The sequence below is a fragment of the Dendrobates tinctorius genome, unplaced genomic scaffold (genome assembly GCF_039654945.1).
Source record: "Dendrobates tinctorius isolate UK_male_01 unplaced genomic scaffold, ASM3965494v1 ptg000102l, whole genome shotgun sequence".
NCBI lineage: Eukaryota > Metazoa > Chordata > Amphibia > Anura > Dendrobatidae > Dendrobates > Dendrobates tinctorius.
Window position 1 is genome coordinate 13,324,562 of NW_027361770.1, and position 22,982 is coordinate 13,347,543.

Below are 22,982 nucleotides of genomic sequence, written 5' to 3' on the forward strand. Positions count from 1 at the left end.
TTTTTACGGATACATTGCAATTATTTAACATAGAAAACGGTATTTTCTGTCATTGCAATGATGTTTTGCATTTCTGGGTTATGTAATTGGGAATATTTTCTTGATTGGTCATGAAATCATTGGATTAGTTAGTATTTTATTTTTTACTAGCTGAAGAGCCCGTCGTTGCCTGGGCATAGTAACCAACTGTGGTTAGTTATAACAAATTATAATGATTATATTGCACATAAAAACATTTCACATCATATATTCAACACTACAGATTTGCAACACAAATTAACTAAACGATTACCCAAGTATTGATGGTATTTTATTTTCAACTCATTCAAGAGCCTTTTGATAAACAACATGTGTATCTGTGTATCTAACCCTATCCTGTGTGATAATGTCTGCTAAGCTGTTTACCTAATCTTCTCCTATGTGATACTTTCTACTGAGCTGTGTATCTAATCCTATAGTGTGTTACTGCCTGCTGAGCCGTGTGTCTAATCCTCACCTGTGTGATACTGACTGCTGAGCTGTGTATCTAATCCTATCCTGTGTGATACTGACTGCTGAGCCGTGTATCTAATCCTATCCTGTGTGATACTGGGCTCCCCCTGCAGTCTGTGTCAGAGGGTGGTCTGTGTTGGCACGGTAATAAATTGTGTTATTTCCAGCTTTACTGCTGAGCAGTGTATCTAATCCTATCCTGTGTGATACATCTGCTGAGCCGTGTATCTAACCCTATCTTGTGTGATACTGACTGCTGAGCCGTGTACCTAATCCTATCGTGTGTTAAGGCCCCTTTACATTTAGCGATGCACCAGCAATCCCGACCAGCGATATGACCCGGTCAGGATCGCTGGTGCATCGCTAAATGATCGCTAGTGAGCTTCCACACAGGAAGATCTCACAGCGATGCAGCAGCGATAGAGCGGACGATACTTATCTTTCAGACGCAGCGATCCTGACGTCCTCCCGCCCGCGTCCACGCGTCGCTCGTTGGCGCCAGCAGGAAGCGCCCGACGAGAAATGGAGCTGCGCGAAATTGCGCCATCAGCGATGGACAGCGGGGGAGCCGGTCGGAGGTAAGTATCACACATAGCGATATCGCTAGGGATATCGCTACTGCGTCACCAAATCGGTGATGCTTTAGCGATATTGTTAGCGATACTGCTATGTGTAAAGCCCCCTTTACTGACTGCTCAGTCGTGTATCTAATCCTATCCTGTGTGATACTGACTGCTGAGCTGTGTATCTAATCCTATCCTGTACTGACTGCTGAGCCGTGTATCTAATCCTATCCTGTGTGATACTGACTGCTGAGCCGTGTATCTAATCCTATCCTGTGTGATACTGACTGCTGAGCTGTGTATCTAACCCTATCCTGTGTGATTCTGACTGCTGAGCTGTGTATCTAATCCTATCCTGTGTGATACTGGGCTCCCCCTGCAGTCTGTGTCAGAGGGTGGTCTGTGTTGGAACGGTAATAAATTGTGTTATTTCCAGCTTTACAAAAGGACGATAACACCATAGAAATGAAAAGAATAATAGGCAAAATTGTTTGGTGAATTGGAACGCGCGGGGTTAAAATTTCGCCTCACAACATAGCCTATGACGCTCTCGGGGTCCAGACGTGTGACTGTGCAAAATTTTGTGGCTGTAGCTGCGACGGGGCAGATGTCAAGTCGCAGATGTCAATCCCGGACATACACACACACACACACACACACACACACACACACACACACACACACACACACACACACACACACACATTGAGTTTTATATATTAGATTTTTTGATAAGTGTAGTATGTGTTGGCAGGAAAAATGCATCATAAAATACATTGTTTTTTAACACATTTTACCCATTTATTAATATGAGTGAAATCTGCCGCCACGCTGCAGATCTAAATTTGATGCTAATTTGCAAGGAAAAAATAAGCAACGTGTGTATGAGAATTGAGAATCTCTTTCACTTTGCTGGTACTAGGAAAACCTTCAGATTTTATGGCAAATCTGAGCAGAAAAATACATGACCAAAACACAATGTGTGCACAGACCCCAATATATTTGAAAGCAATGAGTGTAGCACTGAATATGTTTAGTACAATGTTCACTAAAAGTGCAGTACAGCTATTCCGCCCTTCATCCTCTACCACACGCTCCCCCTCCATACATATGCATGCTTGGATCTGCCAAGAGTGAACAGGTTCTCAGTAGGAAAAATTCTGAAACCCAGCGCACTTGGTTGATCCTTTTCCTAGCACTTGCCGCAACGGGAGTGTTCAGGACTCCTAACATTAGATGTTGTCCTAACCTGTAGAAATTGTCAGGTTTGGTTGAGATGGATGTGTATGACCAAGTTAAAGGTGCTGTACACTACTTTTGTATTGATTACCTATACTTGTTATGGGTCATCATTATAAGATTTTTGAGGGTTTGACACTTTGCGCCCTGATTGGTCAACTGTTATCACTTCCAAGTGTATGCATTTATGGAGCTGAACAGCACAGCCCCATACACTGGTTAGTGGATGCTACCAGGTACTGCAGCTCAGCTTTTATTGAAAACAATGCTGGGCCCCCGCCAATTTTATACTGACGAACTTAATTTGGGATAGGTCATCAGTAGAAAAGTAGTGAACAATGCCTTTAAAGGGAGTCTATCAGCAGGTTTTCTTTCTTTGTAATCTGAAGACATCATGCTGTAGGGGTTAAGACACAGCTTTCAGCGATGCCTCTCTTATTAGTTTTAGTGCTGCTGTTTACTTGCAAAGATTGTTTTATCACCTTATCACTGCTCCAACACAGCAGCTCCTGCCTCCTGGTCTAACTCCGCCCCTTCTGTGATAAGCATGTCACTGTCTATGGAGTCTGGTGTGGGCGGGGGCAGCTTTCTCAATTCTGCTTCATGTTAAAAGGAATCTGTCTGCAGTTTTGGCCAATATAAGGTACAGCCACTGCCTTTCAGGGCTTATCTACAGTATTCTATAATGCTGTAGATAAGGCCCCGACCTGCAAGATAAGAAAAACATGTTTTATTATACTTACCCGGGGGCGGTCTGGTCCAATGGATGTCGCAGGTCCGAGTCACCGGCTCCCCGGCATCGCGTTCCTGCACAGGCGTACTTATCTGCCCTGTTGACAGCAGAGCAAAGTACTGCAGTGCAAAGGCGCTGAGCCTCTCTGACCTTTCCCGGCGCAATGCAGGAGGGCGGTGATCATAAGACGATGGAAGGTGCCAGACCCAAACCTGCGACACCCATCGGACCGGACCGCCCCCGGGTGAGTATAATAAAACGTATTTTTCTTATCTTTCAAGTTGGATCGGGGGCTTAATTACAGCATTATAGAATGCCGTAGATAAGCCCTGAAAGGCAGTGGACACATCTTATAGCTGAATAACGAGGTGACTTGTTCCCTTGAAATCTAAAAACTCTATAAGTCAGAATGGTTGCAGCCAGTAAACAGAAGTGATACATCATTGGATTCAGCGTCTCTTTGACTACATTACCCTGCTCTCAGATGAGGTAGCAAAAACTTAATGACCGATTCCCTCTAAAGGGCCCGTCACACTAAGCGATATCGCTAGCAATATCGCTATAACGTCACTGGTTTTGTGACGCAGCAGCGATATTGCTAGCGATATCGCTATGTGTGATATTTACCTCCGACCGGCTCCCCCGCTGGTTATCGCTGATCGCGCGAGAACGGCCTGGACCGTTTCTCGTCGTCAGCTTCCTGCTGGGCTTCCTGCTGTGGCGACGAGCGACGCGTGGACGCGGGCGGAATGACGTCTTCATCGCCGCGTCTGACAGGTAAGTAGCGACCGCCGACCGCTGCTATGTCGCTGGTGAGATCTGCCTGTTTGGCAGGTCACTAGCGACCACTTAGCGATGCACCAGCGATCCTGACCGGGTCATATCGTCAGGATTGCTGGTGCATCGCTAAGTGTGACAGTACCTTTAGGCTGGTTTTACACTTACCATATTTTTGCGAGCCGATTTTGCGGCCCCAATAGCTTTCTATGAGGCTGCAAAATCAGCCCACAAAATTTCAACAGTGTGCCGTACCACCGTGAGGGCCATTTTTGCGGCCGTTATAAAAGATAGAGCTTGCTCGATCTTTTATACAGCGTACGAACACGGCCCCCTTTTAAATCAATGGGTTTGCAAAAACAAATGGAAGTTTGTTTTTGCGGCGCACCGTCACTTCCGGTTTTGCGGAATGCCAGGTTTTTTTTCCAATACTATTTCCAAAACATTTTTTGCTGCCCGTTATTGCGGTACATCACAAAAAATGTGGCGATAAAGCCCGCAAAAATGGGCCGCAATAACGGACCGTAAAAAATGCAGTAAGTGTAAAACCAGCCTAAGGATTATTATACTGTTCTTGTATTTTCATACAATTGTTCATGATCAAAATGATGCATTTCTTGTCTTTTATAGACCATTTACTTTTTGTTGGTAAATAGTATATTTCTTGGTGGTGAAAATTTAAAATGATAAAATTTCAGTATCAAAAGTTTTCATTATTTTGTGTAAAATGGGGGTACAAAGATCTTTTTTTTTAATTTTCCTTCAGATTTCCACTAGGGCAACAAACTTACCAGTTCGGCTGGATTAACACTCAAGTTATTAATGCTTTAAGCATAAAAATAAACTTTATTAATTTATAATGGAATGTAAAATGCGCCTCATATTTTAGTTAAAAACCTGGTGATTCCTCTATTTGGAAAAGGACCACACTTACTTGATTGCTATTGTAACTGACAAGCATATTCTCGGCATTCACAGCACTAATACAAAAAAGAAGAGACCATTCACATTAGAACATTAAAAAACATGGTCCCCCTGACATGTTTCACCAGGTACTGGTGTTCTGAAGGGAATTAACATGACAATGCTGGCTAGAATACTACCACTGAACTTATATAGACTCTGGTATGATGTCATTAGGTGGATTGCCTCAATATGGCCAGTGCATAGAAGCCAATTGGCTATATTGGAGCAATCCACTTATTGACATTGTATTTGAACTTTTATAATCTCTGTATTGGTGTTCCAAATGCCATATACTAGTGAAATCCTTTGAGAACACCAATATCTGGCGAAACAAGTTAGAAAGTAGTGTTCTTTAATGATTAAAGGTATATGGTCTCTTCTATATTGTAATAGTGTGTGAACTGCAGTCAGAGCAAATATTTATACAACAATCTCTGTATCTAACTGGAAATACTGTGCAGGAGGAACCATTCAGTTTTTAACCATTGTGTGGTTTGTTTTATATTTCATTAATAAGTAATTGGTAAAGGTTTCACGTATAAGGTGTAAATAGTTTGAAAATGAGTTGAGACAAATTGTTTGATTTATTGCCCCTGTGGCAATTTAAATAAAAAATAAATGAAGAGAACTACTGTAATCATTTATACTATGTCTCATAAGTTGATTAATTTGACAGACCTACAGTGGGTATGGAAAGTATTCAGACCCCTTTAAATTTTTCACTCTTTGTTTCATTGCAGCCATTTGGTAAATTCAAAAAAGTTCATTTTTTTCTCGTTAATGTACACTCTGCACCCCATCTTGACTGAAAAAAAACCAGAAATGTAGAAATTTTTGCACATTTATTAAAAATGGAAAACTGAAATATCACATGGTCATAAGTATTCAGACCCTTTGCTCAGTATTGAGTAGAAGCACTCTTTTGAGTTAGTACAGCCATGAGTCTTGGGAATGATGCAACAAGTTTTTCACACCTGGATTTGGGGATCCTCTGTCATTCTTCCTTGCAGATTCACTCCAGTTCCGTCAGGTTGGATGGTGAACGTTGGTGGACAGCCATTTTAAGGTCTCTCCAGAGATGCTTAATTGGGTTTAGGTCAGGGCTCTGGCTGGGCCTGTCAAAAATGGTCACAGAGTTGTTCTGAAGCCACTCTTTTGTTATTTTAGCTGTGTGCTTAGAGTCATTGTCTTGTTGGAAGGTGAACCTTCAGCCAAATCTGAGGTCCAGAGCACTCTGGAAGAGGTTTTCATCCAGGATATCTCTGTACTTGGCCGCATGCATTTTTCTTTCAGTTGCAACCAGTCGTACTGTCCCTGCTGCTGAAAAACACCCCCATAGCATGAACCTGCCACCACCATGTTTCACTGTTGGGATTGTATTGGGCAGGTGATAAGCGGTGCCTGATTTTCTCCACACATACCGCTTAGAATTATCACCAAAAAGTTCTATCTTCATCTCATCAGACCCAGGAATCTTATTTTTCATAGTCTGGGGGTCCTTCATGTGTTCTTTAGCAAACTCTATGGGGGCTTTCATATGTCTGGCACTGAAGAGAGGCTTCCGTCGGGCCACTCTGCCATAAAGGCCTGACTGGTGGAGGGCTGCAGTGATAGTTAACTTTGTGGAACTTTCTCCCATCTCACTACTGCATCTGTGGCGCTCAGCCACAGTAATCTTGGGGTTCTTTACCTCTCTCACCAAGGCTCTTCTCCCACGATTGCTCAGTTTGGCTGGACGGCCAGGTCTAGGAAGACTGCTGGTTGTCCCAAACTTATTTCATTTAAGGATTATGGAGGCCACTGTGCTCTTAGAAACTTGAGTACTGCAGAAATTCTTTTGTATCCTTGGCCAGATGTATGCTTTGCCACAATTCTGTCTCTGAGCTCCTTGGCCAGCTCCTTTTGACCTCATGATTCTCATTTGGTCTTACAATCACTGAGGTCTTTTATAGACAGATGTGTGCCTTTACAAGTCAAGTCCTATCAGTTTATTTAAACACAGCTGGACTCCAATGAAGGAGTAGAACCATCTCAAGGAGGATCACAAGGAAATGGACAGCATGTAAAGGTACTGTCACACTTAGCGATGTACCAGCGATCCCGACCAGCGATATGACGCGGTCAGGATCGCTGGTACATCGCTAAGTGGTCGCTAGTGAGCTGCCACACAGGCAGATCTCACCAGCGACATCGCAGGGGTCGGGGGTCGCTATTTACGTGTCAGACGAGGCGATGAAGACGTCCTCCCGCCCGCGTCCACGCGTCGCTCGTCGTCACAGCAGGAAGCCCCAGCAGGAAGCTGACGACGAGAAACAGTCCAGGACGTTCTCGCGCGATCAGCGATAACCAGCGGGGGAGCGGTCGGAGATAAGTATCAGACATAGCGATATCGCTATAACGTCACAAAAACCAGTGACGTTATAGCGATATTGCTAGCGATATCGCTTAGTGTGACAGGCCCTTAAGTTAAATATGAGTGTTTAAGCAAAGGGTCTGAATACTTATGACCATGTGATTTTTCAGTTTCTTTTTTAATAAATTTGCAAAATGTTCTACATTTCTGTTTTTCAGTCAAGATGGGGTGCAGAGTGTACATTAATGAGAAAAACATGGAACTTTTTGAACCTATCAAATGGCTGCAATGAAGCAAAGAGTGAAAAATTTAAAGGGGTCTGAATACTTTCTGTACCCACTGTAAAAGGATGATCAACTAACAGGTACAGGAATAAAGAGAGAGTGGGGCACTCACCACTGCACGTCAAACTTTAGCTTCATTGCAGTCTCAATACAGAGATTGTGGAGACAAAAATTGTGTGACAGCCGTTTCACACAAGAGTGGCGCTTCCTCTGAGTCTGAGAAGGCTCAATCTCTGTAATGGAACCGCAATAAAGCTACATTCAAACATGCAGTGGTGAATGCCCCACTCTTTCTTTTTGTATCAATTTTGACTCTTTCTTGGTGAGCACCTTTGAGACTGTTTGCTAGTTGCTGAATTTTGCCGAATTTTGCCATTACAACCCTTTCTACTGAAACACAATGTGAATGGGTGCAGTTCTCGACCCCTTTTATTCTATATAAATTGGAAACTTACAAGTGTTCAACAAGTTGTTATAAAAACCATTTTAAATTTTTGTTGTGCAGAAGAGGAGCTTTTATTTTCTCTTAATAAGATTTTGTAGTATTTAAACATTTGTACTGATATGAATGTTCATATCAATGTCTCATTTATCTAGATTTGCAATCAATTGTATGCAAATTGATATTTGTATTACAATGATTTTTTTCTTATTTTTTCCAGGCATTTATACTTCTTGCAGCTGAAAAATGATATTTTAGAAGGAAGGTAAGATATACATGAATTCTGCTCATTGACATGGACTTTGAGTTTCTCAGAATGAAGTTGAGACCGATCAGAGGTCTCGATGAAAGTTTTAAGACTGGTGAGAATCTGAAAATCTCCTTGGACTTGCATGCAATCATGTATCATCCTATAAAGTGCTTTATTTCATGTTCAAAACTCTTAAGAGGTCAGTGTGTTGGGGTGACAATGTCCGCAGTGGTGCCAACTGTGTTATTAAGGCTGAGTTCACACGTGGCGTTTTTTTCGCGTTTCCGCGGCGGTTTTAACAGCGCGATTTTGCCGCGAAAAATAAGCATCCCATGCATTCCTATGGGATTCCGCAATGATGTGCTAATGCTGCGGTTTTTACCGCAGCGGAATCGCTTCGCGGTAAAAACCGCAGCATGCTCATTAATTTGCGGAACCGCGGCGATCCCGCACCCATAGGAATGCATTGTTCCGCTTACTTCCTGCATGTGGCTGTGCACACCATGCGGAAAGTAAGCAGAACATTTGCGGATGGTACCCACAGTCCGGAGGAGAGGAGACTGTCCTCCGGGCTGTGGGTACCATATCCCTGTAAAAAATAGAATTTAAAAATAAAAAATATTGTTATTCTCACCCTCCGACGTCCCGCGCAGCCTTCCCGCCTCTCTCCACGCTCCCGGTCCCAGTAGTCCTTTGCGAAAATGCCCGCGACGGCGTCCGTTCTCGCGGGATCGCGAAGTCTCGCGGTCATTCGCGCGACGTCATCGCGAATTACCGCGAGACATCGCGATCCCGCGAGAACTGACGTCGTCGCGGGCATTTTCGCAAAGGATTACTGGGAACGGATGCGCGGGACGTCGGAGGGTAAGAATAACAGCATTTTTTATTTTTTTTTACATTCTATCTTTTACTACTGATGCCGCATAGGCGGCCTCAGTAGTAAAAAGTTGGTCACACTCGTCAAACACTATATTTGATGAGTGTGACCAATCTGTCAATCAGTTCTCCAAGCGATGCTACAGATCGCTTGGAAAACGCTAGCATTCTGCAAGCTAAATACGCTTGCAAAATGCTAGTTTTTCCGCGGGAAAATCGCAGGAATTTAAAATGCGATTTTTCCCACGGAATGGAATTCTGGAATTCTCGCGGTAATTTCCGCGAGAGTTCCGGTACGTGTGAACTTAGCCTTAAAGGAAAAGGAAGGTATTTTTCTCTTTTATGATAATTGCAAATTCTATTCCTTTTTGTATGACCATTGTAAATCTAGAAAACCTCTTTAATTTACCACTGAATTAACCAGTTCACAGCCATTGCCAATTTAATTTTGTGCCATTTTTATTAGAAAACACTTGTCTGAACTATTTTTCATGTTTGGAAGTGATGCCTTTTTTTTTTTTTTTTTACATTAAACTGGATTTGTCACTAAATTTCAATCTATAAACTGCTGAAGACCTGTAAGGCCTATGCTTTCTTAGAAAATGTGTCATTGTGCTGTATCGTGACTTGTAACCTGCTCAATTTAATATAAGGCAGGAAAGTATTCAAAAGGGATTATGCAGCCACTCTGCTGTAGAGTTTCAAAGTAATCCCGGGGTCACACTTGTGATTTTGATGCGAGAAACTCACATCAATACCCGACACTGCTGCCAGCACTCGGGATCGGAGTGTGTGGCTGCATGTATTTCTATTCAGCCGCACACTCCGGTCCTGAGCCGGGTATTGATGCGAGAGACTTGCGCAATTTTCTCGCATCACACTCGCAATTGTGACCCTGGCCTAAGTTCACCAGTCACATGAGGTCTAAGAGATCTATCTCTTAATTTATACAGTTTGCATTTTAAATCTAGTAACAGGACCCCTTAACCTAATTAGGACTGGGCAATTTTTCATTTTTCCGCTTTGTTTTTTCCTCCCCTTCTTCTAAGAGGCATAACTTTAATGGCGAGCTGATGGTTGTATTGATATAGTTTGTGGGTACATATGACGTTTTGATCACTTTTTATTATAGTTTTTAGGAAGATGTGGTGACTGCTGTTTTTTTTCCCCTTTACATTGAATACCAGACTGAACTTTTCACAGACACGACTGCACCAAATATCTTTGTTTTCTTTTTTTTTTTCTATTGGTCTTCTGTTGAGTGTTAAGGCAGTTCCAAAATGGCACCAAAAGCTGGCCCCCACCTGCCATGGTAACCCAACGGTTCCCTGTGATCAAGTTGTGGGGACCCGATGCGTGAGTATCGGTGACTTCTCCATTTAAAGGGATCCTGATCCACATGCAGCATGTAGCTGATAGTGGCTGCATGGTTCCAGCTATATATATATGTTTAACTCTGAAACGCTGTGGGAGGGAGAAGCTGCTGGGTACCCCCTTGTCCAACCTGTCTCCATCGCAACTCGGTCCCCAGTGGCTATTAAACTATGTTTAAACATATATGGCTGGATTTGCGCAGTCAGTGTCTGATACATGCTGTCTTATCCAAGTACAGCATGTATCAGTCGTCAGGCTCCATTTAAATGTTACGGTCAGAGATTGCGGCATAAATGGTTAACCGCAGTGAGCATAGCTCAGCTTCGACTGCAGCTGTAAAAAGTAGATGTTATCTACCGTAATCAGTATGTACTGCTTTGGTTTATGCTCACATCCTGACCCGCTCCGTGATGGATATGTCCATCATAGGACATTAGGGGTGTAAGATCATGTAGCTATTTTACATTTTATGGAATTCTATAATATTGTACTGAACATGGAACACAATAGGCTTACATAAAGTGATCTACTTTTGTACAGATACGCATAAAATGTTGCAATATTTGATCCAGTATAAAATGAAGTCTAATAGCCCCATTAGGCATGTTCTTATTTCATCACGTCATTGGCTCCATTGCGGCTTACATCTGAAGACCTGGAAAACCAGATTTGGGCAAATATACTTACAGGGTCATTGGCAGTATTGATGCAGACGGAGTCACTACATCCTCTATCGGGCGTCATTTGTATCTGCGAAAGGTTGTGGGGACCAAAATGTTATCTACCGAGTATCAAAGCGTGCCTCAGAATGAAAGTATGGCAGGAAATTAGGCACACAATGACTCCGCCTGCATTATTACAGTCAATAACTCCCTCGGCACATAAGCCTGAATCCTGATTTTCCAGGGTAAATATCAGTATGAACATAGCCCAAGAAGTCACAGGTAAAAACCTAAGTCTAATTCCATTGTCATATGGAAAAGTCCTTCACACCAAAAGAATAAAATGCCAATGTCATTCCTCTGGCGATCATGGGCAATTTTTGCCTCAATAATAGACATAAAACTGTGTAATAAACAATAAAGGTAAATAAAAAAAAGTAGCTTCATGAAAGTTATATTTAATTTTATCTCTTTTCAGAATATCATGTCCACTGAATTCAGCTGTTGTTCTCGCATCGTATGCTGTGCAATGTAAGCATTCTTTTTCTTTAGATACTATAACATCAGTTCCTTTGGGGAATGATAACAATAATTTTTGATTTATGGAGACACACTATTGAGTATGTAGACTTTTTTTTTATAGTAAAAGAAAAAGTTTGTACAATATAATGTTAGTGATAGGTAGCCTCTAAAAATATATTCACAGTTTTTACGACAAAATCTGCATGAAAAAATGCCTACACAACATGACCTATTGTCTTCAATAGGAAAACTGCTATGCAGTTCATGTGGCTGCTTTTTTTCCAACATGGTTTCCAAAACCACTTCAGTAAATGATTTGTGCAATGTAGTGACACAATTAGCCCTTTAAAATGTAGCACTAAAGTACAAAGTTAAAAAAAATATAAATTATGCAAAGTGTACATTAATGACCTGGCCTGAATGGGCCTTAATGGCAGGCCAATTTTTTTTGTTTTTGCCTCTTCTTTCCACCAGCCGTAATTTTACATTTCCATTGACATAGCTGTATGAGGCTTTGCTTTATGCCGTCCAAATTATAGTAGTTTTTTAGTACTGTATTTGGGTGCATTTAAATTATTGTGTAATAAATATTTAATTTTTCTTTGTGATGCAAATAAAGAAAAAAAAAAACTAATTTTTTCTTTTGTGTGAATAAATTCTTTAGGTTATTGCTGTTGTGTGGGTACCTAATATGGTAGAGTTTTATGTGTTTGTTTTCTACATGTAATAAAATGAATTGTATATAATTTAAAAAAGTGATGATTTTTTTTTTCACTTTTTTTGTTGTGTGGAATTTTTCATCTTTTTTTTGCAAACGTTTTATACATTTTTATATTTATCATGTAACTTTTTCCCTATGAGATCATAAAAATTATCTCGGGAACATTTTATTTTTTTTCTTCCACTCTAATTGGGGCATCCATGGGAAACAACCCCCCTCCCCCCATGTCTCACATCACTGGCAGAGATGACCTGGATCTACTAGGACCTAGCAGCTCTGCTTTGCCAACCAGAGTCCTGGCAATCATATGATTACCTGCTCCTACAAAAGCATCAACAACGTTGAGGCTTCTGTTGACTGCACAGAAGTCGGTCAGACTGATTTTCATGTACATGTTCTAGTCTATGGGGTCTTTTTACATACTACTTTTATAAGTCATATGTCTATTTTTCATTGATCTGCAGCTAAAGCTCATCTTTTCTGTGTGTAGCTGATTCGTTGGCTCTAGGGGGATTTCAAATAGAGATAAGAGTTCATTCTTATTAAGCATTGTTTCAGTTTCGCATGAGCCACATGGCTCTTGGCCAAGTGCATTTGCCAAGTAGCTAATGCTGTTTCTAAGCTTGAACAAGGGATTAAGCTGCTTTGAAAGCTGCTCATGAGTAAAGCTGGGACATCACAGCTAAGAGATCTGGGTGTGGAAGATCCTGCTGCTTGGGAAGAAAAGATTTTTAGATCATCTTGGCAAAGAAAAACGTGTGTTTCTTTTTATTCAGACTCATGTCGGCATAGTTCATATCACTGTGCTATAATAGTAAAGAAGAATGTTTCTACAATTTTAATTTGGATGTTTCAATAAAAGTTTTTGTTTTTCTTCACACTGGAAATCAAGTGCTGGATTTTCACTACGTTTCCAAGACTCACTCATGCTACACTTTGTCCTGATTAGTTTTTATTTTGATTTTTTCTTCTATTCTGATTTCTGTACATGTTTGAGAACAGGCACATTGCCACATATTGTATTGTAAGCTATATTCAAAGATATCGTTTACAGCACCACATGGCCCATAGGAAGCAAAAGATTGTCTGCAGTTGAGTGAATTTGTTTGGCTTCCTCCATATTCAGCAAGCTATAGCGCTTACCGAATAAGCTACAGCGGGAACCTGGATATATGGAGTGCGCCAGCTGATTGGCGCCGCAGCTATATGTGTCGCGGCTGTATCACAGTCGCAGCACATGCATGGAGAGTCCAACACACAGGCTCTCCATGCATGTACTGTGACTGTCATACAGCCACAACACATACAGCTGTGGCGCCATTCAGCTGATAAGTCTGCACGCTCCATGTATCCGAGTTTCCGCTGTAGCTTATTCAGTAAGCGCTATAGCTTGCTGAATATGGAGGGAGCCAAACAAATTTGCTCAACTCTAGTCTGCAGGTGAGTTGTTTTTAGTTGTGTTCTTTAATTTGTGTTAGAGGGTTTCATGTGTTATCATTGTAAGCTTGCGAGCAGGGCCCTCATTCCTCTTGGTATCTGTTATGATCTATGTGAATCTTGTTATGCTGTAATGCCTATTGTCTGTACAAGTCCCCTTTGAAATGTAAAGTGCTGCGGAATATGTCGGCGCTATAGAAATAAAATTTATTATTATTATTATTATTGTTATTATTATTACATGTAGGTGTTCAATTTGATTGTAATCCTTCCTGTGATGGTAATATATACAGGTGCTTCTCACTAAATTAGAATATCATCAAAAAGTTAATTTATTTCAGTTCTTCAAAGCAAAAAATGAAACTTATATGTTACAGTGGGGAAAAAAAGTATTTAGTCAGTCAGCAATAGTGCAAGTTCCACCACTTAAAAAGATGAGAGGCGTCTGTAATTTACATCATAGGTAGACCTCAACTATGGGAGACAAACTGAGAAAAAAAAAATCCAGAAAATCACATTGTCTGTTTTTTTTTTTTTTTTTCATTTTATTTGCATATTATGGTGGAAAATAAGTATTTGGTCAGAAACAAGCAATCAAGATTTCTGGCTCTCACAGACCTGTAACTTCTTCTTTAAGAGTCTCCTCTTTCCTCCACTCATTACCTGTAGTAATGGCACCTGTTTAAACTTGTTATCAGTATAAAAAGACACCTGTGCACACCCTCAAACAGTCTGACTCCAAACTCCACTATGGTGAAGACCAAAGAGCTGTCAAAGGACACCAGAAACAAAATTGTAGCCCTGCACCAGGCTGGGAAGACTGAATCTGCAATAGCCAACCAGCTTGGAGTGAAGAAATCAACTGTGGGAGCAATAATTAGAAAATGGAAGACATACAAGACCACTGATAATCTCCCTCGATCTGGTGCTCCACGCAAAATCCCACCCCGTGGGGTCAGAATGATCACAAGAACGGTGAGCAAAAATCCCAGAACCACGCGGGGGGACCTTAGTGAATGAACTGCAGAGAGCTGGGACCAATGTAACAAGGCCTACCATAAGTAACACACTACGCCACCATGGACTCAGATCCTGCAGTGCCAGACGTGTCCCATTGCTTAAGCCTGTACATGTCCGGGCCCGTCTGAAGTTTGCTAGAGAGCATTTGGATGATCCAGAGGAGTTTTGGGAGAATGTCCTATGGTCTGATGAAACCAAACTGGAACTGTTTGGTAGAAACACAACTTGTCGTGTTTGGAGGAAAAAGAATACTGAGTTGCATCCATCAAACACCATACCTACTGTAAAGCATGGTGGTGGAAACATCATGCTTTGGGGCTGTTTCTCTGCAAAGGGGCCAGGACAACTGATCCGGGTACATGAAAGAATGAATGGGGCCATGTATCGTGAGATTTTGAGTGCAAACCTCCTTCCATCAGCAAGGGCATTGAAGATGAAACGTGGCTGGGTCTTTCAACATGACAATGATCCAAAGCACACCGCCAGGGCAACAAAGGAGTGGCTTCGTAAGAAGCATTTCAAGGTCCTGGAGTGGCCTAGCCAGTCTCCAGATCTCAACCCTATAGAAAACCTTTGGAGGGAGTTGAAAGTCTGTGTTGCCAAGCGAAAAGCCAAAAACATCACTGCTCTAGAGGAGATCTGCATGGAGGAATGGGCCAACATACCAACAACAGTGTGTGGCAACCTTGTGAAGACTTACAGAAAACGTTTGACCTCTGTCATTGCCAACAAAGGATATATCACAAAGTATTGAGATGAAATTTTGTTTCTGACCAAATACTTATTTTCCACCATAATATGCAAATAAAATGAAAAAAAAACAGACAATGTGATTTTCTGAAGCAAAATAAAGGATGGAATCTCCAGCGCTGGACTTCAGTTAAAAATTCATCATTTATTATAAATTCTTAAAATCGGACAGAAAAGAGTATGAATAAGGATATACAGGCAGATGGAGTCTCTGGTGGTCTCCAACCAACGCGTTTCGACCTAGAGGGTCTTACTCATGGTTCACACTAGACCAGTACTGACGACTACAAATAATACAAAGACTGGTAAATCACAGGTGTTGGACAAAGAATTAATGAAAATAGGGAGTATCCCTACCAGTTAACTCTTGCAAAACACTTAGCCTAATGTGGAGCTAAGGCTGGTTTCACATTAGCGCTTTTTAAGCGCACGGCCGGGGGTAGCTCCGCCCCCGAGCCGGCTCTCTGCCCGGCGTGCCCGCCCCTTGCTTGTAGCGCCGCCTCCTAGCGCACAGCGGCGCCTGCGATCGGCGCACCCTATCTTTAGCATAGGGTGCGCAGATCGTGCGCAGGCCGTGCGCTAGTTGCGCTTTGACCTGCGCTGCGCACTTTTGACGGTGCGCCGTGCGCGCCAAAATCAAACTTTTCGGATTTTGGCGCGCACGGCGCACCGTCAAAAGTGCGCAGCGCAGGTCAAAGCGCAACTAGCACACGGCCTGCGCACCCTATGCTAAAGATAGGGTGCGCCGATCGCAGGCGCCGCTGTGCGCTAGGAGGCGGCGCTACAAGCAAGGGGCGGGCACGCCGGGCAGAGAGCCGGCTCGGGGGCGGAGCTACCCCCGGCCGTGCGTGCGCTTAAAAAGCGCTAATGTGAAACCAGCCTAAAATATACATTTTACCCTTAGTAAATGAAATAATGTAAACAAAAACTTGTCGGAAAAACAGGAAAAAATAAAAACTAATGAAAAAATATCAGAATATAATGAATAGCAAGAAAATAAAATAAAATTATAATTAAAAAAAAAAACAAAAAAAAAACCTTCATTAACTAATATAATGTTAATAAACAGAATAACAATCACAAAAATTATCAGAATAGCCAGAATTAAATAGGACTAAGTAAAATGTAGATATACAGAAGAAAATATCAATCTAATTGCAATATTAAATCAAGTCGTTTGTTCAGGCCTAATGGTACTCTTGTATTTAATTTAAAAATCCAAAAGGATTCACGATTTAATAATTTTCTCCTGAAATCACCTCCCCTAGTAGATCTATAGACTTTCTCTATTGCTATAATTTTGAGACTATCAGTTTTACCTCCATGAACAGTTTTACAATGATAAGATACTGCTGAGATATTATAATTGTTACTAGTAGCTTCTGACAAATGTTTCCTAATTCTCTTTTTAAGAGTTCCTATTGTGCAGCCTACATATTGTAGGTTACAAAAAACGCATTCAATAACATATATTACTCCTTCTGAATTACAATTTATGTGAGACTGAATAGGGTATGATATGCCAGTAACAGAGATACCAAAATGTTAATCTCTGCCCTGGATGATTATCATTGGTCACCAGAATATTCATGGATTACCTGTGATGTGGTGGGCTTATACCCGTCCATACCACACAATGTGATTATTTCTAGTCTCACATTTTTTTTGGACAAATATAGCACATATGTGATAGAAATTCAATCCTTCATTGTGGATGCAGTTTCTTTTCTTCTCTCACATAATTATTTTTCATTTGATGGAATTTTTTTCTTACAAAAACAAGGAGTAAGTATGGGGGGTAAATGTTCCCCAGCTTTAGCTAATATTACAGTAGCTGTTTGGGAAGAGAAATATATCTTATGTAACAATAATCCCTTTTCACAAAATATACAACTATATGGTCGCTTTATAGATGACCTGATTTTGATCTGGAAGGGAGACATCTCAGGGATTAGTGATTTCATTAGCTATATTAATATGAACGAGTTTAATCTTTCATTCACATTTACAGTGTCAGATTTTTCTATTAATTATCTGGATGTGACTTTGTCTGTGAATCCTGACAGCCAAAAGGTCTGCGTTTTTCCTTTCAGAAAACCCACAGATACAAACTCGATTTTACAAGCTTATTCTTGTCACCCCAAGCACGTGGTTAAAAACATTCCAGTGGGAGAATTAATTAGGTTAAAAAGAAATTGCAGTTCACCTATAACATTTGCCAAAGAATCAAATAAAACCCTCTCTAGACTTAAGGACAGAGGATATGCCAATTGGATGCTAAGGAAAGCCGATAATATTGTCAGCAGGATCGATAGACACACCCTGCTGAATGAATCTCCTTTGAGCCTTGTACACACTAGAATTATTGCTAACAAGAAAAAGAATCGCACACGGGCCTCCTGCAATAATCATGACCGTCCTATAGTTAGTTTCTCTACCATGTACAGTCCACAATTCAACAAGATAACGGACATTGTCAAAAAATATTTACCTATTTTACACAATGATAATAAACTTGGTCAAATTCTGGACAATACCCAGATACGATACATAGCCAGGAAAGCTCCTGCTTTGAGCGATATCTTATCCCCCAGTCTTTTTATCAGCAATAGGAGAACTAAAAATAATACTTGGTTGTCATATAAAGGCTTTTCCAAATGTGGACATCATCCCTGTAAAGTCTGCAATTATGTGGTTAAAACCAGCAGATTCACTTCTAGTGTTACTGGCATATCATACCCTATTCAGTCTCACATAAATTGTAATTCAGAAGGAGTAATATATGTTGTTGAATGCGTTTTTTGTAACCTACAATATGTAGGCTGCACAATAGGACCTCTTAAAAAGAGAATTGGGAAACATTTGTCAGAAGCTACTAGTAACAATTATAATATCTCAGCAGTATCTTATCATTGTAAAACTGTTCATGGAGGTAAAACTGATAGTCTCAAAATTATAGCAATAGAGAAAGTCTATAGATCTACTAGGGGAGGTGATTTCAGGAGAAAATTATTAAATCGTGAATCCTTTTGGGTTTTTAAATTAAATACAAGAGTACCATTAGGCCTGAACAAACGACTTGATTTAATATTGCAATTAGATTGATATTTTCTTCTGTATATTTACATTTTACTTAGTCCTATTTAATTCTGGCTATTCTGATAATTTTTGTGATTGTTATTTTGTTTATTAACATTATATTAGTTAATGAAGGTTTTTTTTTTTTGTTTTTTTTTTTTTTAATTATAATTTTATTTTATTTTCTTGCTATTCATTATATTCTTATGATATTTTTTCATTAGTTTTTATTTTTTCCTGTTTTTCCGACAAGTTTTTGTTTACATTATTTCATTTACTAAGGGTAAAAGGGTTAATGTATATTTTAGCTCCACATTAGGCTAAGTGTTTTGCAAGAGTTAACTGGTAGGGATACTCCCTATTTTCATTAATTCTTTGTCCAACACCTGTGATTTACCAGTCTTTGTATTATTTGTAGTAGTCAGTACTGGTCTAGTGTGAACCATGAGTAAGACCCTCTAGGTCGAAACGCGTTGGTTGGAGATCACCAGAGACCCCATCTGCCTGTATGTCCTTATTCATACTTTTTTCTGTCCGATTTTAAGAATTTATAATAAATGATGAATTTTTAACTGAAGTCCAGCGCTGGAGATTCCATCCTTTATTTTGCTTCAGTCAATGCCCCTGATCAAGGTGACTCCATGCGCAGGAGGATTATGGATCGCAACTGAGACTGGTGAGCTGACTTCCCTTCATTTCCCCTATCCTTCTATAACTAATGTGATTTTCTGGATTTTTTTTTCTCAGTTTGTCTCCCATAGTTGAGGTCTACCTATGATGTAAATTACAGACGCCTCTCATCTTTTTAAGTGGTGGAACTTGCGCTATTGCTGACTGACTAAATACTTTTTTTCCCCACTGTATATAGAGTCATTACAAACAGCGTGATCTATTCCAAGTGTTTATTTCTGTTTATGTTGATGATTATGGCTTACAACCAATGAAAACCCAAAAGTCACTATCTCATTAAATTAGAATAAGTAACAAAAACACCTGCAAAGGCTTCCTATATGTTTAAAAAGGTCCCTTAGCCTGTTTTAGTTGGCTCCACAATCATGGGGAAGACTGCTGACTTGACAGATGTCCAGAAGCCAGTCATTGACACACTCCACGAGAAGGGTAAGCCACTAAAGGTCATTTCTAAAGAAGCTGACTGTTCACAGAGTGCTGTATCCAAACATATTAATGGAAAGTTAATTGGAAGGAGAAAGTGTGGTAGAAAAAGGTGCACAAGCAGCCTTGAAAGGATTGTTAAGAAAAGGCCATTCAAAAATTTGGGGGCGATTCACAAGGAGTGCACAGCTGATGGAGTCATTGCTGCAAGAGCCACCACACACAGACGTATCCAAAACATGGGCTACAAGTGTGTCAAGCCACTCATGACCAATAGACAACTCCAGGCCCAAGGAGAAAAAGATCTGGACTGTTGCTCAGTGGTCCAAGGTGTTGTTTTCAGATGAAAGTAAATTTTGCATTTCATTTGGAAGTTAAGGTCCCAGAGTCTGAAGGAAGAGTGGAGAGGCACACAATCCAAGCTGCTTGACGTCTTGTGTGAAGTTTCCACAATCGGTGATGGTTTGGGGAGCCATGTCATCTGCTGGTGTAGGTCCACTGTGTTTTATCATGATCAGCGCAGCCGTCTACCATGAAATTTTAGAGCAATTCATGCTTCCCTCTGCTGACAAGCTTTTTGGAGATGGAAATTTAATTCTCCAGCAGGACTTGGCACCTGTCCACACTGCCAAAAGTACCAATACCTGGTTTAAAAACAACACCAATATCCCTGTGCTTGATTGGCCAGCAAACTCGCCTGACCTTAACCCCATAGAGAATCTGTGGGGTATTGTCAAGAGGAAGATGAGACACCAGACCCAACATTGCAGACGAGCTGAAGACTGCTATCAAAGTAACCTGGGTTAACATAACACTTCATCAGTGTCACAGGCTGATCGCCTCCATGCCACGCCGCATTGATGCATTAATTTATCCAAAAGGAGCCTCTACTAAGTATTGAGTGCCCTTGCTGAATATACATTTCAGTAGGCCAACATTTTGGATTTTAAAATCATTTTTCAAGCTGGTGTTATAAATTATTCTAATTTACTGAGATAATGACTTTTGGGTTTTCATTGGCTGTAAGCCATAATCACCAACATTAACAGAAATAAACACTTGAAATAGATCACTCTGTTTGTAATGACTATCTAATATATAAGATTCACTTTTTGTATTGAAGAACTGAAATAAATTAATTTCTTGATGATGTTCTAATTTTGTGAGAAGCACCTGTATATATTCTATGTAGTATGTTCTATGTGACTGTAATTTTGCCTGTGATGGTAATATAATATGTATATTCTATGGAGTGTGTTCTATGTGAACTGTGTGTGACTGTAATCTTGCCTGAGATGGTAGTGAGATGACTACAGAGCAGAGTGTGTAAATCCCCAACACACATTAGACCAGACCTGGGCAAAGTGCGGCCTGGACTGGCAAAGCAGACCAGAACACTGAAAGCAGTGTCCCGCGACTTGCACAACAAGAACGCCCCTGCCTGTCGTCTTTATAAAAGGTTACTAAGATAGAAAGAAGTGATTTACTTTGTGTTTTTTCTTCCATTCATGTAAGGGTGCACCTATCCTTTTATACACACTTGTTTGAAGATACAATTGCTGTGGCTGTTGTTGGCAATAAATACATTTTGAGCTACTGCTGAAGACTTCTACAAAGTAGTTCCTGGTCTACAATGTAATGGATTTGAACTATCTAGTGCAAACTGTCACATTTTTGTGTAATAATACAGGGAAAATTGTACTTTTTGATAAGATTTGGGAGAAGTTAGAAGTGTTTTGATTTTTTTTGAAGGTTGAGTAGCATTGCTTCCTTAAAAACTTCATTGTCTGGTGCCTACCACCGGTACATGCAGATTTGTAGACATGACCACATTTCTTAATGTATGATGACTCAGGTCCTCCTCTTCTAGTGAATTTGATAATGGAGTCAATATTTTTATGGTTACTGTGATTATTTAAGACTGGCATTGTATATTTCATAATTTCTTTAATTTTGTCTTTTTCTTGCGCAGCGGAGTTTGGAGACTACAATCCTTCGGTACATCTTCCAGGATACTTGCTGAGTAAAATGTTTCTTCCTGGCCAAGACAATGATTTTATAAGTAAAGTGGAATCCCTTCACAGTCAGCACAGGTAATTTAATTTCTCTTAGGCTACTTTTACACTTACCGCTTTTTCTTCTTCGCCTCATTGGGGGACACAAACCATGGGTGTTATGCTGTGGCCAATAGGAGGCTGACACTAATTTGAGTAAAAAAAAAAGAGTTGGCTCCTCCTTCGCAGCGTACACCTTCCTCCTGGCCCGAAGTGAACCAGTTCTTGCTTAGTGTCTGTAGGAGGCACACTGGTCTGGTCTTCAGACCATTTGTTATTTTAATTTTTGAATCTTTTTTCATTTTTTAATCTGGATGAAGGGGCAACAGAGCCTTTCAAGTTTCCGATTTCTGCAAACTAACATCAGGCGAGCACGTGCGAGTGTCGCCTCCACGTATCCTCTTCTGCGACGTGGGATGTCATGCCTGAGCTGATTCAAGGGCGACGGGTCTCTTAAAGGGCACAGATCTCCCCGCACCGTCGCCTTCATGTATCCTCTTCCGCAGCCAGGCCTATGCCGGACAGCCTGCCCTGCCCATCCTTAGGGATTAAACCCATAGGATGCTCAGAGGCCTCTACATGGCATCCGTGGAGCCCCCACTGCTTCACCACTTTTTAAAAGCGGATGATGCAAGGAGGCGGACGGTCCCTCTCCACTTCCCTTCTAAGGGATGTTGGATTGAGGCATTCACTTACCCCGTACCGTCCTGAAGATTGCTCATGGCCCCTAAAGCGACCGGATAAGTGACTAAATAGTCCGAGGGTCGCCTGGGTAACGCGCGCCTCTGCGCTGAAGTCCCATCGTCGCGGCTCCATGCCGGGACACGCACCGCGGTGAGTGCCAGGCCATCGGCCATTCTAGGCTGAGCATGACTGCTCGTGAAGCCACGTAGCACAAGTTCTGCCACAGCCGGACATAGCCCTGTGAAATCCTAGTGGAGCGAACCCTTAGGACACACAGAGTCCCCCCATGGCGTCCGCGCTGCTCCCTCTGCACCACCAGATGGAACAGCGGTGCTGCAGGGAGCTGGACGGTCCCTCTCCACCTCCCCCTCAGAGGGAATGGTGGATTGAGGGTTCCTGCACCGTCCCTGTCGCAGCACTGGCCTGCAGACAGAGGCTCTGCTGCTCTCCCCCTGGCGTGATGGTAAGGGGGCTTCGGGGTGTGTCGCGGGCGCGGTCGTTGTTTCCGGCCGGGCACCGCTAATTTAGCCTTCGGCTTCAGCCCTTACTAGGCCGCAGGTGGTTTTTCCCGCCCACCAGCCACGCATCACGT

At 41.4% G+C, this 22,982-nt stretch overlaps 1 protein-coding gene across 3 annotated transcripts in view; it reads left to right on the forward strand.

Annotated features, from left to right (window-relative positions):
- Window positions 1-22,982, forward strand: part of PTPN3 (protein tyrosine phosphatase non-receptor type 3) — a 442,179-nt gene that overhangs the window by 200,079 nt on the left and 219,118 nt on the right. For all 3 annotated transcript variants that reach the window (XM_073587741.1, XM_073587742.1, XM_073587740.1), the window contains exons 6-8: window positions 8,070-8,114; window positions 11,490-11,542; window positions 21,625-21,745. In XM_073587741.1, coding sequence (XP_073443842.1) covers window positions 8,070-8,114; window positions 11,490-11,542; window positions 21,625-21,745 — 219 coding nt within the window. The remainder of the gene's footprint in view (window positions 1-8,069; window positions 8,115-11,489; window positions 11,543-21,624; window positions 21,746-22,982) is intronic.